Source organism: Scardinius erythrophthalmus (assembly GCF_964197995.2).
Source record: "Scardinius erythrophthalmus genome assembly, chromosome: 5".
Lineage (NCBI taxonomy): Eukaryota > Metazoa > Chordata > Actinopteri > Cypriniformes > Leuciscidae > Scardinius > Scardinius erythrophthalmus.
The window spans coordinates 12,787,967-12,805,500 of NC_138225.1; the positions used below are offsets into that span (position 1 = coordinate 12,787,967).

Sequence of the window (17,534 nt, forward strand, 5' to 3'; positions counted from 1 at the left end):
GAATAACAAAACACAATATGTGGCGGCCGGTGTTGATTCTGTGGCGCACAGCCACAATTAGTCTATGTGTGGGAAACACTGCAAAGTAATGTAATCCTCTGGTTTTAGCCAGGTTTCTGTCGTAAGCTGTGATCATATCATTAACAATAAGTGCTTGTGAAGTAAGGGATCAAATATTCAGCAACCCAAGCTTTATCATTTGTTCATTTGTATTATATCTGTTTTTTATTTGTTGAACGGTCGGTTTAGCCAGTCTGTCTGCTTCCTGACCTGAGCCCCAATTCATGTTTGAGCTCTAATACTATGTGCCATATTACTAGAGAGAAGAGCAGCACCATCCCAGGAGGGATGAATACCATCTCTTTTCAACAGGTCAGGTCTGCCCCAAAAACTTTTCCAATTGTCTATAAATTCTATATTATTTTGCGGACACCACTTAGACAGTCAGCCACTGAGTGAGGACAGTCTGCTAAGTATCTCATCACTCCTGCAAACAGGAAAGGGGCCAAAGCAAATTACAGTGCCTGACATTGTACTTGCGAGTTCACACACCTCTTTAACGTTAATTTTAGTGACCTCCAACTGGCGAAGTCGAACATCATTAGTGCCGACGTGAATAATAATAATCTTAGAACTAAACTATATCTAATATAATGTTGATGAGTAAGTTATATTTAATGATAGTAAATAGATAGTAAATTCAATTTACAATTTACAATTCATTTGTATTGGCCGGCCGAGAAACAGGAGGCACGTCGTAAAAGCAAGCTAGATGAGCACTTCCTGCCGTAAAACACAACCTCCACATCTAAGCCTACCATTCTTTCCGGACCTCTGTACCAAGGTGTCAAGGGTCCTGGAATAAGCCGTTCGCCTCTTGTATCTCCAGCCCCCAATCTCCAACTACGCTACTACAAGGGAATTTACAGTCAAAGACCTAGAACCAGATATGATGAATGAAGACCTGGAGTCAGAAGTGCAGTCAATTTAAGACAAGAGTCAGGATTATAATAAATTGAAGACATTTTTTACTGAAGATAGTTTGCAGTTTCATTAGCAGAAGTCAGCTCAAGACTCACAAGGTAACACAACAGCCACTGGCCTTTCAGGGCGGAGCAAATTCCAGAGAACTCAGTATCCACCCAGTTTGGAATAGTTGCACACATGCTTCAGACGCTATCATACTGAGGTGTTCCCCATAGCATCGTCATCAGACGCAGCGTCTTGTTCCCTTCTCAGGGAACCATGGTTACTGTTGTAACCTGAGACGTTTTCCTACCTATTTGGCAAAAGGGAAGACAACAGTTTTTTTCAGGTAGCACTGATTTAAAAAAAAAAAAATCACCTTTCTGCTGTAGCCAAGTTTTACTGAAAGCCTATTTTGCCAGCAGTGAAGTACCCCTAATTTTCCCATCTCACCACAAGCTAACAAGTGTAGAATAACTCAACTGACATATTCAATTTCATATTTGCCAAGACACTACCTGAGAGTCATGTTAGGCTATTCATCATATAGAAGCTGGGGACCGGTATTTGTTTACTGCTATTAAAATGGTTTCCATTCCCTAGTGGAGCAAAGTAAAAAAAAAAAAAAAATGTTTTAAGGCTTCCCTCAAAAAGCCCACACAATTAGCTTAAGTGCTGTCAAGCACAAGAGCCTTGAATTAATTAATTAGGCATTCAAGGACTAAGTATTTGAATGATGACTAATAGCAGGCCTGTTGCTAATTTGTGGCTTGAACATGGCGGCACAGTGGGTATCACTGTCGCCTCACAGCCAGAAGGTCCACAGTTTGAGCCAGGAGTCCTTTCTGTGTGGAGTTTGCATGTTCTCCCTGCGTCAGTGTGCGGTTTCCCCCACACAGTCCAAACTAAGACATGCAAGTTAAGTGGATTGGACATGCCAAATTGTCTGTGTGTGTGTGTGTGTGTGTGTGTGTGTGTGTGTGTGTTTTAGCACTGGATTGTGTTCCATCCACCATAAAGGTTGGCAAAGACACCCAATTTAAGATATTTTGAGCTAAATTAAAAGGGTTATGCATTAAATTGTGAGTTATTTTGAATTTAAGTTGAAAGAATGTGAGGAATGTGCTTAAATTATTTATTTATTAATCAAATCTAGTAATTTAAAGGTAAATAAAATAAAAAATTACACAAAATATTATCAAAAGGAAATAAAATAAGCTTTCTGGAAAAAAGTATAATTTTAGGGCTTCCATTTTGACCTGAGAGGGAAAGATATGTTACAAAGTGTGAGGGAAGGATAAGGGTTAACTGAGAAACTTAATGCAAGTACGTTTGGTGCCACTTTTTACCTCAGTTTCATTTGTTTTATACTACAGTGAGTCTCTACAGTATATAGGCTAATAAAAATGTAATATTCCCAGAACTCTAAATTGAGCACTGATAACTATTTTCACACTTCTCTATTTTTACCCTTTAAATGTAAATTGGTTGTCTCGATAAAATGTAATTATACAAACAATGAGATGGCCACAGTTTCCCCAGACTTTACTTTTTCGCGGGAGTTTGATTGATAGGCGATCTCTGACCAATCATAATCCGCCATTTTTGTCCGACAAATCAGTCAAGAGAGAGTTAGATTAATGTTGGAGGATTTGAACTTGAAAAACGGAGTGCAGTGCACAGACGTCTTTCTGCGGTTAAAACAACATTCCTTCTTATGTTCATTCATGTTTATTTAATGCTATAGTATAAATTAACTAGAAAAAAGAGATGATCGGTTCACGAGAAGCTTTAAGTGAGGCGCCACAGCGATCTGTCACGACACATTAAAGAGCAAAAAGAGCCACAAAACGGTATTTATTGTTTACATTTCTTTAAAAAATGACCTAATTTGAAAGTTGAGACTTTGTTTCATATCAAAAGTAACCCAAAGGTAACCTGGTCTGTCCTGTCTGTCAGCGCGTTGTCAGTGTCCTCTTTGCTCCGCGATGTATTTTTCACTGCGTGAGAACATGGTGTAGGGCGGCATGGCTTTTCGGACATAGCAACTGTAACTAAAGGGGGCGGGTCTTTGCGAACGGTCAATTTAAAGGAACACCACCGTTTTTTCATATTAAACTGTTAAGGCCTATTTATCAGTGGCGGCTGGTGAAAAATATCTTAGGTGGGGCTGTGTCATATTCAAACCATGGGAGTAGGCTATTAGGCCCACTTTCTGCCCTTTGGTAATGTTATGAGTATTGTGCTTTGATGTTTATTTTGTTCTATTCCTTAACCCAGTCCCAGTGGTTCTCAAACTTTTTAGAGTTGTACCCCAAGAGGCTTAATATCCTTCTGCGCACCCACACTCTTCAGTCACACCTTTTTCAGTAAGGGACAATATTTGCCCCCTTAAATCAATTTTTCAATTTTTGCATTTTTATCTTTACAAATACCTTTATAAAATAAATAATGCTTTAAATAAAATAAAAAAAAGTTAAATAGATAAATATGCAATGATGGTAAAAACGAAGTGATGCTTTTAGATATTAAATTAAAACCGCCAGTAGGTGGTGAGTCATCCAGTAATGAAGCAAGTGGCAGTATTTATGAATTAATCATTGAATCATTGACTCTAATGATTCGTTCATTAAACACAGGAACTCACACAGGGTATGGCTTTGTCTCGAAGAGATTTGAATCTTATATCGATCTCCATGCACAGCCCCTTTACTGTCTATGTGCACAGCCTGCCTATATTTGTTCTTCATGCTAGTGCTAAATCCCTACTTTTACAAAGGTAACGCGTGGTAATAGTCGAGAACGGCAGTATAGATTTGCCGAGGCAGCAATCTGCACGAGACCTGTCATATAGCCTATACACGCTGCTTAAATGCAGACAGTTTTGACCGCAAAAGATGAGGTAATTTGATCGGATGTCATGTATTTACAGCATTTAACCTGAGAGAAATGCATGCTCAGTTTAAGGAATGGCAAAATACAGCATTTTGTTCCCGTTCCTGTCACCTCACGGTTTAAGAACCACCACAAACCCAGTTTGAGAACCACTGCCTTTAACGTTACATTTTGTAAAGCAAATAATAATAATAATAATAATAATAATACAAATAATTATTAGTATTAACCACCCAAACACATTTTAACACAAACTGCATGATACCAGTGCTCTGTCAAAAAGTCAGTAATTATTTAATGCCATATTACAAGACTGAGGCATTCTTACACAAAAACAAACAAATTGCACAAACTTTCCATTTGCATTTGAAATTTAACTCAAACAGTTTAGTTACTTTCTCAGACAGGTCCCTCACTCCGGTAACTGTCCATGCTGGATCTGTCTGTCGCTGTTGTTTTAAAAAGTAATCACGGAAAGCAAAACAAGGCATTAGCATGACCGCATCCAGCCAGGCCGATAGACCGCTGTCTGATAGAGATGGGCGCGCCTCGGCTCGGGCGCGCGCAGCTTGGGGCGCTTCTGTTTAGCGCCCCAAGCTGACTAGATTTGAGCTCGCTGATTGGCTACAGTTTATGTCAAACATGTATATCTTAAATCAGCAATTGGCTAAGCTGCTCCACAGACCCGCCTCTCTGGGGCGCCTCTCTCCAGCGCCCCAGAGCTGATGAGACGTGCACGCAAGTGGAGGGGATGTGTAGAAAAAGCAGATATTTTGAATTTCTATCATATTTTTCACATATACTAAGTGTATTTAATATCTCAAACACACAAATACTGACAATTTGTATGTATGTATTTACTTATTTATTTAATGAGTGTGGCTCATAAACTGTGGTCTGGCTCATGGGGGGGGCGGCGCCCTAGCGCCCTCTATTGGCCAGCCGCCCCTGCTATTTATACTTCTGCGTCGAACTCACGCCGTAGCTACGTCGTAGGCTGTGTGTAGCGCGCGTACCCTTCAGCGTACCGTGGCGTGCACCTCTCCAAAAATGTAACAACGCGTCAACTCTACACGGACGCAAGCGCTGTGATTGGTCTGCTAGGACCGCTCCCTCGGGTTTCACACGCTCCCTCTTCATGCGCGTTAACGCGGACAACGACGCAGAAGTATAAATGAAAATCAACGCGTTGCCTACAGCGTAGAGGCTACGGCGTGAGTTCGACGCAGAAGTATAATGAGGCCTTTATTCCCTTAACTAAGACGAGTTGATACATACCTCTCTCTTCTCAGTGCGTGCACTCAATCGCTCTGGCACGCAGCTTTGATAGCACTTAGCTTTGCCCAGTTCATTTATTAGGGACCACACAGAGATGAAGTTATAAGCGACCAAACACCTCCACGTTTTCCCTATTTAAATACAGTTACACGAGTAGTTACACGACCAAGTATGGTGACACAAAATAAAACGTGGCGCTTTTCTAAGTGGGTAAAAAGGATAACTATAATGTATGGCGCTGCGGAATAGCACTGGGAGCACTTCGACTCGGCGTAGTAAAAAGTCACTCCTGAAAAATCCTCTCCCCCTCTCTCTCTCACTTCTGTCATTAGAACTAACGTGACTTTTTACTACGCCGAGTCGAAGTGCTCCCAGTGCTATTCCGCCATACATTATAGTTATCCTTTTTACCCGCTTAGAAAAGCGCCACGTTTTATTTTGTGTCACCATACTTGGTTGTGTAACTACTCATGTAATTGTATTTAAATAGGGAAAACGTGGAGGTGTTTGGTCGCTTCTAACTTCATCTCTGTTTGGATCCTAATGATTGAACTGGGCTAAGCTAAGTGCTATCAAAGTGTTGATGCGCGCCAGAGCGATTGAGTGCACGCACTGAGATGAGAGAGGTATGTATCAACTCGTCTTAGTTAAGGGAATAACATAGTTTAATATGAAAAAACGGTGGAGTATTCCTTTAAGGTAGCACTAATAGTGCTGTTAATGGTGCCCTACAGTGTTGCTTAGCAACACATGTAGCTGCTGAAGGTTTGGTCCTGGAAGCTTTTTCCAATTTTTTCTCTGAACTGTTTCTCAGTTCAATTTCATTCCGAAGTGAGAACATATTGTCTTAGTGCAGCAGGAGAGACAGAGAAAACAGACTAATACTAGGGAGCAGGATGCACTTTCAATGGGGATTTAAATTGCAAACACTCCTTTTGTTTTCCCATCATTTATGCAGTAGAGACCGATGTCAATAGCTTGCTGCTCTTGTTAATAATGTCAGTAGCATGTCAATAGGAGATTGGAACCTCACCATAAAAACTGGTTTGGACTTACATTGCATAGGCTACACAATTCACCATTTAATATTTTTACAGTTTACATTTATGGTGCTTTAGCCGTTTTGATCTGGCATGATTTATTCCTAGTCATCCCTTCTTCAAAACGTTGCTCTTTGGAGACATGTCTGTAAACAATGAAATCCTGCTTCTCTGATTGGCTAGAAATGTTCTGGTCAAGACGTGGTTGGATAGTTTGGATTTCTGTTGACAGTGACACCTCTTTAATAGTAATACTTTGTTTAAAACACCGATTCGTTTACAAACGAAACACTTTACACACTTGATTCGAGCAGATGAATATGAATTCGAACGTATAACTCACTCTAGGTTTATTATAAATCTTTGATTCAACGAGTTCGTCATCTCCACCACCTCTATGGAACATCTCTGGCAGGTCACGTGATCTCACAGAAGCGCTCGCCGCCAGTCAGAAAGATTGAACAGCTTTGCCTTCATCCAGTCGAGTGTCGAGCGTCAGGGGAGTGAAGCGCGTGAGAGCTCAACACCAGAATCATGGCAACCGCAACAGCAGGTGAGAATATTCTGCTTTCATTTTTCCCAAACACTTGTTAACTACAATATCACACGTTTTTTTTACTTATTCAAATTTAATTTTTCAATTTCTACCATTCTTCTGTTCCGGCTAGAAGTCGAAACCCGTCAGAGATTGCTGCGAAACGTGAAGAAGGAGGTAAGTGATAGTAAAAACAAATAAAGCCGAGCGAACATTAGGCTGAAACGCCCTTTTAAAATGTGAGTCATATTTCAGACATGTCTACAAAATGTGTGATAGTTAACCAAACACCGGAGTAACCTTATATCTAAAAGAAACCTGCGAAAGCAAAATAAGCATATCTTTATTCGATTTAATTGTTTGTATAGTTGTTGTTGTTGTACTGTGCAAAAATCGGCGCTTCCAAAGTCTAGAGTAGCCTATATAGTGAATTATTTATTTGGTTTTACATGTCTATTTTTTCATGAATATGCTACAGCTGTTTATCATTTTACCCATCAAGCACCTGTCAAACTTAATACCAGCTTTTATCATACTATAATCATGTCTGTTTTAATAAAATAGTGAGGATGAGTAGATCTGCAATAATTAGGCTACATTATTATATTTATATCTTGCTTTAAAATAACACGTTTCGTAAAGTGCCTTTAATATACAGACATATGTTGTGTTCAGGTGTATCTACTATTTATTATCGTCCACATCTCCATTTAACAAACCAGAAAAAACATTCTATAAGCACTTTCTACATGAAAAACTGAAAAAAATAGCTGTGTTTGTTCATAGATTATCTTCTTTTGGAAATGTAAAATTCAGCTTAAGGCTCACGGCATCTTTTGGTTGATTTGTGCTATTGATTTTAGGCCGGTCCACAAATTGCATTGTATTGTCTTTGCCTTTCAGTCCTTTCACTTGATTAATAGGTTTCAATAATCCTTTTGGGTTAAGCAGGCATGCATGTATGTAAGTCTATGGTTAAGCATTTGCTCAGTGGATGAGGTTTTGTATATGAATTTTGGTGTGAATTTGTAGATGATTTCCTAGTATTTGCACATGCCCTGTACGGATTCTAATTTGATTTATGTTTCATTATTATGTTGTGATTGCAGTCACTGGTGTACTTATCAGTCCTGTGTGGCAGCGACTCACTCACTGATACTGTGGTCAATTTCTGTTTTTAAATGTAAAACTCTTATCTTTGTGCCAAATGACAGATTATGATCCATCCATGCACCAGCCTGGTTCTCATCATGTGATGCCCAAACGATGTGAAATTATAGTGTAGTTATGAGAAAAAATTCCAGTTACAAGACTGAGCATTTGCTGTCCGTCTATCAATATGAATTTTACATCTGTGGTGGCTTTTTTGCAAAGGTTGGGCATCTCAACTTGAGGTTCTTGGCAGTCAGAGCCTGGTCCATAATCTGTCATTGCATTGTGTCTCAGTGTATCCCAGTAGATGCATAAAATGACATTTTGGCACTTGAAACACATTATTATGATGACTAAAACAGCCAATCAAGAAGAGTGGAGGGAGGTGAACCCTCACCCTGCGCTGTATGGTGCTCATAATGAAAATGTTTTCTTGATCCTCCACACTGTGTTTACAGCAAAGCTTCCTGCAACCTGCCACTTCGAGAGTCGTTTGGCATTTGCAGTGCATGTTTACCCTTTTGCAGCTGTTAACTAAAATTACGGCAGACCATTATTACAGATATTACATTGCTGATATGATGAGCATAGGCAAAGCAACAATAAGGCTCATCCTGTGTCTTGTCACTATCTATTTGTGATCTCTCTCTCTCTCTCTCTCTCTCTCTCTCTCTCTCTCTCTCTCTCTCTCTCTCTCTCTCTCTCTCTCTCTCTCTCTCTCTCTCTCTCTCTCTCTCTCTCTCTCTCTCTCTCTCTCTCTCTCTCTCTCTCTCTCTCTCTCTCTCTCACACACACCCTCTCACACCTGTGTTGACACAAGCAGAGGGTCATGCGCAGAAAGCCTTTCCACACTACCCAGCAGCCCGCCATTTGTTTACCTTTCTCTCTCACCTTCTTTTAACAAAGCTAGTTTAAACCATTGCTTATCAGTATCCTCAAAGAACCTCTTTATCCATCTTGAACTGAATTATAGCTATTTTTTCTACTTTATTTTTATGCAAAGTTATTTAAATGCAATGAAAGCTGGTGTTGAAAGACTTTAGACTTAGACTGTATAGATAGACTTTAGATATACAGTAGTGAAGACTAGATGTTGTGGCAAATCGTGAGTTTTGATAGATCACTTTGTGCAGACATAATAACATGATATCTGCAACCTTTTTTTGTATTTTATGCACTGGTTTGAGGAATTCTGTGGGATGTATGTATTGGACAGATGGTAAATATGTTGAAAATGACAGGTTCTACAGTAAAGTAAAAAAAAAAAATGTTTGATAAGCATTTCTAAGACTTTCTCAATGTTCATGGCAGCACTGAAACCCTACATCGTGTCAGTATTGTTTTTGTGCTTGATTAGCATTTATTAAACAATAAATTGAATAGCCATAGAGTCGGAGTGCTGCTTTTCCTCCTGGTTATATATTTCTAAGAAGAAAAAAAAAACATCTGCTAGAGTCCATCAGCCAATTAATCTCTATGAGCAGAGATGTTGTTACAAAACAACTCCGCAAGATGTTATTTCAGTGTGTGCAAGAAACACTTAAACCTCATGCCAAATATCAGCAAACCAAAAAGCTTAAAGTGTCGAGACACTGAGAATCATTATACCTAATTAATTTGTAAGTGATTAAACAAAAGCCTTATTGCTGATGTGGTTGAGAAGAACTATTAATAAATGTGCTGTATTTGGACAGGTATCTCTAGCATCTCTGAATACCAACTCCACTTGAATCAAACATTGGTTTACAAATAGCCATATGCAATGTTTTGTTTCATATTTGTAGATTCTATTAATTTACATTTGCAATCAAAATTATTCAACCCCCATTGCAAATCAGGTTTATTGGCAAACTTTACAGACTTTCAGCTGTTTGAAATATACAAATCAATCAAAAGTAGTTGAAATGGCTCAACACAACAAAAGTTTCAAGTGTGGAAGTGGGCATATTCAGATGCAGCAAATGACTTGCTTTTTTTCTAAAAACACAGGGGGCAATAAAGAAAAATTCAGCGCAAAGCTCTGCACCTGATACAGATCATTGGCCCATTAGGAGAGAGGTCTATTAAAGGTAGGGTAGGTAGGATTTTTATAAAAAACTTTTTCAAATTTGTTTAAACTGTCTTTATATACCAATACATAATTAAAATGTAAGTGCTCTGAAAAAGAGAGTATAAAAATCGAGTGACTGTAGACCTTTTAATCTGCAATAAACACAGCTCATTATTTCCATTCGGGACGAAACAATTGATTGGTTTGGGCGACTGTCACTCACTCTCGCAACCATGGCTACCACCCCTGTCGCTAGATCTGCCCATATGCGCGCACACCCGTTTGATTTGAGGAGTGCAAGAGAGGCGCGGAACCTACGAAGAGTAAAATTATGGCAGAGAAAGAGCATTCAAAATTCAAAGCACCTGCATATTCAGTCAGCGAAGGCAACCAAGGCAAAAACTACTTCCTCGGACCCTGGTTGCCCGCACTCTTGAACGACCTCCTCTGCTTCGCCCTCGACCCCGGACCGGTCCTCGAACCGACGATGCGGTACTTGTCTCCAGAGTTTAGTCCTCATCAGAGTCAACAATGTTTTCATCATGGAAACTCTTACATGCAAAACACCGTATATATTATGAATCTTACACGAAATTCACCTTCATCACAGTGTAACTGATGGTAGGCTAATGGAAAAACATGTATCAATGCAACCTGTTTTTAGCTTTGCCTTATAAATATAGCTCGTTACCTATAAATATAGCTCATTACCGAATCAAACAAAGTATATTTTAAACTTTACCAGTATCGATATGCTAGCTTGATAGTGAGTACTAAAAGAAATCTTATTTGTTTATATTTATAGTGATAAAGTTAGGTATTTTATTATATGTGATTCTGACATGATGTCACTCGTCTCAGGTAAATAAATAAATGCGTCTTCCAGCTGAGCCTGAGCGTTTGGCGTCGCGCGTTCATGTGTTTTGGGGGCATGGCTTTGGAAGGAGCTCAGAGGGGAGGGGGTGGAGTGAATGGAAATAATTAGCTGTGTTTACAACAGTCATGAGAGGTCTACAGACACTCGATTTTTATACTCTCTTTTTCAGAGTACTTACATTTTAATTATGTATTGGTATATAAAGACAGTTTAAACAAATTTGGAATGTTTTTTTTTTGTGGGGGGGGGGGGGGAATCCTACCTACCTACCCTACCTTTAACTGAGCCCAGTGTGTCAGATAAGAAAGACATACAAGATGTTCAGTGCTGAGAAGCCCATGCAGGACCAGGATCGAAAACATTTTTTAAATTTTTTTTACGGAGAAAGGAAAGGAGGGAATTTTGGTAACGGGTAATAACTGATTAACTGTTTTTCTGCTAAATTAACCCACAAAGATAACGATGGGGTGAGTTGTATTTATTTGTAAGAAGAAGTGAACCGCAGAGTGCAACAAGAGAAATGATACTAGCAAAGCTGCAAAGGAAATCGGGTTGCTTTGGACAGCAGTCAATTATACAGTTTTGTGGTTATTATGCAAATATATATTTGGCTGCAGTATGTCACAAATTATTTATTAGAGCTGTATAATAAGGCATTACAAGGGCAAAGCTATTTTTAGTGTAGCAGATAAACGACTAGATCAGTAGAGAACATCATTTAATGTTTAGTGATGGAACAGTTCCATCAATAATCAGATCTAAAATATGTACATGTATCCCCTTGTAGTAGTAAAGTAATCCAATTTTAGACAGTGCTTCAAGATATTTGTGATTGGTCCTGCTGTGCATTAACACCATGCATGTATGTGTCATGGGAAATGTTTCTCCAAGAAACATGAAACCTTTTCCTGTAGAGCCATATGGATCGTGGACTGATTTAGATCAACACCACCCACAGAGCATCTCTAAAGGTGTGAAACTTCAACTATATATTTTATATATACCATGCAAATGCGAACTTTTCATTGTGCATTTCTTTTTTCAAAGCTCACTTTGGCGTCATTTCAATGTTTTGGTCTCTCTTCAGCATAACTAAATAATTAGCAGCTATGTGATACTGTATAATGCATTTTGCTATGTACACAATTGATTTGCACGCTTAATGTGATTTAATAACGCAGCATGTGGCATTTTTTTAATGATATTTTATTACTCCCAGGAGGTTGTTGTGGTGGACAGCATCTAGACCTAGATGGCACATGATGATAAATATAATATCAATAAAAAAGGAGGTTTGGGTACTGGCACCGGGAGGATGCTTTCCAGAGCGCTGGGAGTCTTTCTAGGTCAGGCTGAGGGTGAAGTAGCAGTTTGTAGCATCAAGCACATTGGCATGTTCACACCAAGTGACCAGGTATATAACTATAACAATAAAGATATAATTCTAAAAATCGTTATATATAAAAATTGTCATGTAAAATAATAGCAGAGTCTACACCACAACTATAACAATAACGGCACAGAGAAAGAATATCGTTGGAATCACTTTTTGTATTTTTTTCAGCTGATGAATGATACCAACATTGACATCCAATCAGAATCCATCCTTTTTTAAAGAGCTCGAGCATTTAAAGCGACAGTCGACAGAACTGCAGTGCGCTTAGAATAAACAGCTGGTCTGGTCTGGACGTTAATGTACTTCTCGTTATAGTTATCTTTGTAGTTATTGTCCTTGGTGTGAACAGGCCTTAAAGGGATAGTTCACCCAAAAATTTAAATTAGCCAATGATTGATTTGCAATGATGATTTACCTCAAGTCATCCTAGGTGTATATGACATTCTTCTTTCAGACGAATACAATCAAAGTTATATTAAAAAATGTCCTTGCTCTTCCAAGCTTTACAATGGTAGTGAATGGCTGTTTCTGTTTTGAAGTCCATAAAAGTGAATCTATCCATCATTAAAGTGCTCCACACGGCTTCGGGGGGTTAATAAAGGCATTCTGAAGCGAAGCGATGCGTTTGTGTAAGAAAAATAACCATATTTAAAACTTTATAAAGCAAAATAACTAGCTTCCGGCCAAACGAACAAGTCTAAAGCATAACTTATGCGAGTAAGGTGACGTACTGCTGATATTTACACTACGCCATGACGCACTACGCTACTTCTGGCGTCACAAGTTGCGTCATTTGTGCTTTAGGCGCAAGTAGACTGCGTATGGCCGTTTGGCCGGAAGCTAGAACTTGTTAAATATGAATATTTTTCTTACACAAACGCATCGCTTCGCTTCAGAAGGCCTTTATTAACCCCCTCGGAGCCGTGTGGAGCACTTTAATGATGGCTAGATGCACGTTTATGGACTTCAAAACAGAAACAGACATTCACTGCCATTATAAAGCTGGGAAGAGCCAGGATTTTTTTTTTTTTTAAATAACTCTGATTGTATTCGTGGATTAATTTTCATTTTTGGGTGGACTATCCCTTTAAAGGATGGCCTTCGGTTCTAAAGTATAAAATGTTTGTTTTATAAACCGTGGCAGTAGTAAATGTCAGATAATGCTAATATTACATAACACCAAATGAGAGTCCTGTGGATTTGTTGTCCATTGACAGCTTTGAAGTATGATTGGGACTGTAATTGCTTTCATTGTGTGAATTTGCCTGTTCTTACGGAGTAGTGTAATAATCCACTCAACCTCTTAGCCTTTCAATTCACACATTCGCTCTCTCAGGGTGATGAAGCATGGTAATATGTGGCAAATCATTTTTGTGCTGGTGGAATAAATAGTGGCAAATGCCATTCCTATTCATAGATGGAATTGTTCATCGGGGTCTGCGTAGAGTTTAAGCAACAGTTTAATGTGGTGCCAACACATTTGGGAAGTAACTTGGCAACCCAAGCTGTGAGACTTTCCATGCTATCTCCATGGAAACCTTTGTCATGCTGCTGAGACATCAGGGACAGCTGAGCTCCAAATAGACCCCTACAGTCTCTCTCTCTTACACACACACACACACACACACACACACACACACACACACACACACACACACACACACACACACAGACACACAGACACACAGACACAGACAGACACACACAGACACACACACACAGACACAGCATGACAGAGTCTCTACAATGCACACTGATTGATTGATAAGAGTTTAGACACCATTAGTAAACATTTATTGATGAATTTATTTGCTCTTATCGCATCAGTGATCTTTAATTCAGCCATGGCAATGCACTCACTGATGTATGAATGTTGTTGTCTTTTAGTTTTTTGGTATCCTTAAAATATTATCTCTGTTGAATAAATTATTAAAAGGCTCCAGAGAGTAGGGATGGTCCAAACAATAATTTCTTTTCTTATACTGATTGCGGTAACAGAAGTCAGAGTATCAGCCTAGTGACTCTAGTCAAGTACAAATGTGATATCAGAACAGAATTAGTTTTTCTTGATAAATTTAGAATATTTATAGATCTGTTTATTTATAGTTTGGGCGTGGTAAGAATTATTGTTTTTGAAAGAAGTCTCTTGTGCTTACCAGGACTGCATTTAATAGTATTGTAAAATATTGTTACAACTTAATAAATATATATATATACACACACACACACACACACACACACACACACACACACACACACATATATGTAAAATTTAGATTATTCCTGTGATGGCAAAGCTGAATTTTCAGCATCATTACTCCAGTCGTCAGTGTCACATGATCCTTCTGAAATCATAATGCTGATTTGATGATAAAAAAAAAAAAATTCTTTGATTTAATGGAAAAGAAAACGTGGAATAGTGTGCAAGTTGTATCCGATTTAATGGTTTTTATGATTGACACACTATTTTGAATTGGTTACATTAGAGTCACTGGATCCATTAAAAAAGGTCAGTTTTGGTGCCCGTATTGGATTTGTGTATCCCTGTAATGGAGAGCTAAACTTCTCATTTGTTTATCTTTGTATCGAGTCAGCCACAAAGTAAGAGCTTTCATGAACTTCTAACCTCCTGAAAGATGCACTGAAGGGTTCATCAACAAGACTGCCTAGCATGCTGTCCTCCAGCTCAACTCGTCAGTCCAGCGAATTTTTCCTCTCTCTCCTCTTTCTAGTGTATGCAGACTCCCAATTGGCTGTATTGGTTAAAAATGCATGAAGCATGACCCTATACCATTCTTCCACCTCTACTGAAGCTGCACATTTTGTAGTATCATTCAGGTCAATAGCATGAAGCAAAGCACCACTAAGGATGATAACGACTGAAATTTTTCTCTTAAATTCAGATGTTGCTTTACAGTATTTTTACAAGAGAGAGAAAAAACTACTGAGTGCATCGGACACAGATGTTAAAATTTCAAACCAGCCTGAAATTTTTCAGTAGAATTTGTGCTTTGGCAGCATCATAATCTTCTTGGTGTCACTAAACGTATGCCTGTTTCTAAAAATAACAGGCTTTTGTTCTGTGGTTGTGCTTCTGATCTGCACCTTTGTGAATCACACTGTCGTGATCTGTTGAGTGCAAGTCATTTGGTCTCTCAGCGAAAGTGTTTCCTTTGCATACTTCTTTCTTCCTCTCTGGAGGTATGGATAGGTGTGATTCAATAGTATGGAGGAGGAGAAACATTTACCTCCAGTGTTATGTATAGCGCTCAGGTGAGTCATACAGTACGTGGTGTTTAAACTCTTGAGGTTAAGTTGATTGGAACAGAGTTAAGCTGCTACGTTTTGAAAATGAAATAGAACGTGAGAATGAATCAATACACTGGATTAGATTTCACCATCGGTGTCAAGCATGTGGATGTAGGAAGTCTTTTTTTAATAAGTAAAGCACTTTCAAAAATCGTAATCAGAATAGTCAACATTAATCTCTTGTTTTGACAGGTGGTTTGAGATTAAGTAGTTTGTTAGAAATATAATTTTTAGGTTTTTTATAGTTTGATCTGGGATTTTTAAATGCCAGATTTTGGGAAATAAAATGCCAGAAAGACCTTGACTCTTTCTCTGGACAGTGGGGTCACACCAAATCAGCAAGTTTTGCTCTGAAGAGCTTGTGTTGTCCTGCTGCATTAGTTATGGGGAAATGGAAGAGAAGGTCAGGGAGTAAATATCAGAATCAGAGTACACCCACAGACTGAATGCTGAAGCAGGATGCTATGACAAGAATCCTCCCTTGTTTGGCTTATTCTACTCTGAGCAATGCCTGAACTTTTGTATTTTGAGCACTTCTTGCGTTGTTTTTGCCTCTTCGCAATAACTCTCTTAATTTAGTCCTCATGTGTAAGTTGCTTTGGACAAAGGCGTCTGCTAAATGACTTAATGTAATGTAATATATGAGCACAGTAATGGGATTTTCTCACTCGTTTTAACGCTGTTAATGCTTTACCTTACAATAGTAATTGATTCTGGGTCATCAGGTTTTATGATTTCAAACTGCATATTTGTAAACCTTAGGTTATTGTTCTGATTTGCATACTTACAAGCTGAGTTACTTTGATTTCACAAGCGGAGCATGTGACAAACAAAATGTGATCAGTTTTAATAGCTGTTCCAAGGAAAAATTGGATCTCATTTATATCTAGATTAGACTGCAATGCAAATGGCGACTTCTCCTTAATTTTCAGGCGGATTTTTTTTTTTTTTTTGCCTCTTGAGCTCACCAAGGCTGCATTTATTTGATTAAAAATATATGAAAAACAATAATACTCTGAAATAGTATTACACTGTAAAATAACTGTTCTTTTTTAATATATTTTAAAATGTAGGCTAACTTATTCCTGTGATGGCTAAGCTGATTTCATCGTCATCAAAAATCATTCTAATATGCTGATTTGGTGCTTAATATTTTTGTGAAAACCGTGTTTTTCATGAATAGAAAGTTAAAAATAAGAGCATTTACTTGAAATAAAGTTATGTTTCTTTGTTGAATAAAAGATTTAATTTCTTCTAAAACAAAAAATCAAACTGACCCCAAACCTTTGAATGGTAGTTTCTATAATATGCAAGGGATTTCAGTAGAAGAATCTGAGAAAAAGCTGAAATGTAACTGAGAAATCAATTGAAGTCTCCTGATCTAAGAAAGGATATCCTTTTGAGGAATACATTTTTCCTTTGGGCTTGAAATGTTACCACGTAAAGCCATCCTGGTTGTTAAAAACAAGGCAAAAAAACAAGGAAAACTGAGGAGAATCTGCCATTTTGGCCCTTTGACTCTTTCTTTCAGATGTTAACACTGAAAAGTGCATCACAATTTCTACAACTGTGAGAAGCGTATAAATATTTCATGAGGCAAGCCTTGAGGCAAAACAGGAGGGAACTTAACCCCTTTCAAAATTACAAGTGTAAAACATTGCTTAACCCAGGGTTACATTCACATCTCCTGCCCGCACTTTCATGTCATGTCCAATGTATCAACGAAAGAAACCCACAACAGGAAATTTCCATTAGCCACTTCCTGAAGCCAATCAGCAGGCTAATTTCTTTCAGCCAGACCCTTCCATACTGGAAAATGTTCAGAAAAGCCTTTACGCACAAGTACACGTGTGTTTTAGTGTCATTTTATCTCTCATTGAAACTAGGCCAATAATACATTCTGAATGCATGCAAATGCAGTTTACCTTCACTTAAAGTTACTTAAACACCCACAAAATCTGACGTGATCATCTATTGAATGTGTGTTTCTTTGTATATGTGTGTGTGTGTGCAGTCTATCTAGGACATTATAAAAA

General features: G+C 38.4%; 1 protein-coding gene across 1 annotated transcript in view; it reads left to right on the top strand.

The window, feature by feature from the left end:
* Window positions 1-6,713: 6,713 nt before the first annotated feature.
* Window positions 6,714-17,534, top strand: part of sgsm1a (small G protein signaling modulator 1a) — a gene marked incomplete at its 5' end in the record, with an annotated part of 40,039 nt that continues 29,218 nt past the window's right edge. Inside the window, 2 exons of the mRNA XM_081364728.1 lie at window positions 6,714-6,732; window positions 6,848-6,891. Coding sequence (XP_081220854.1) covers window positions 6,714-6,732; window positions 6,848-6,891 — 63 coding nt within the window. The remainder of the gene's footprint in view (window positions 6,733-6,847; window positions 6,892-17,534) is intronic.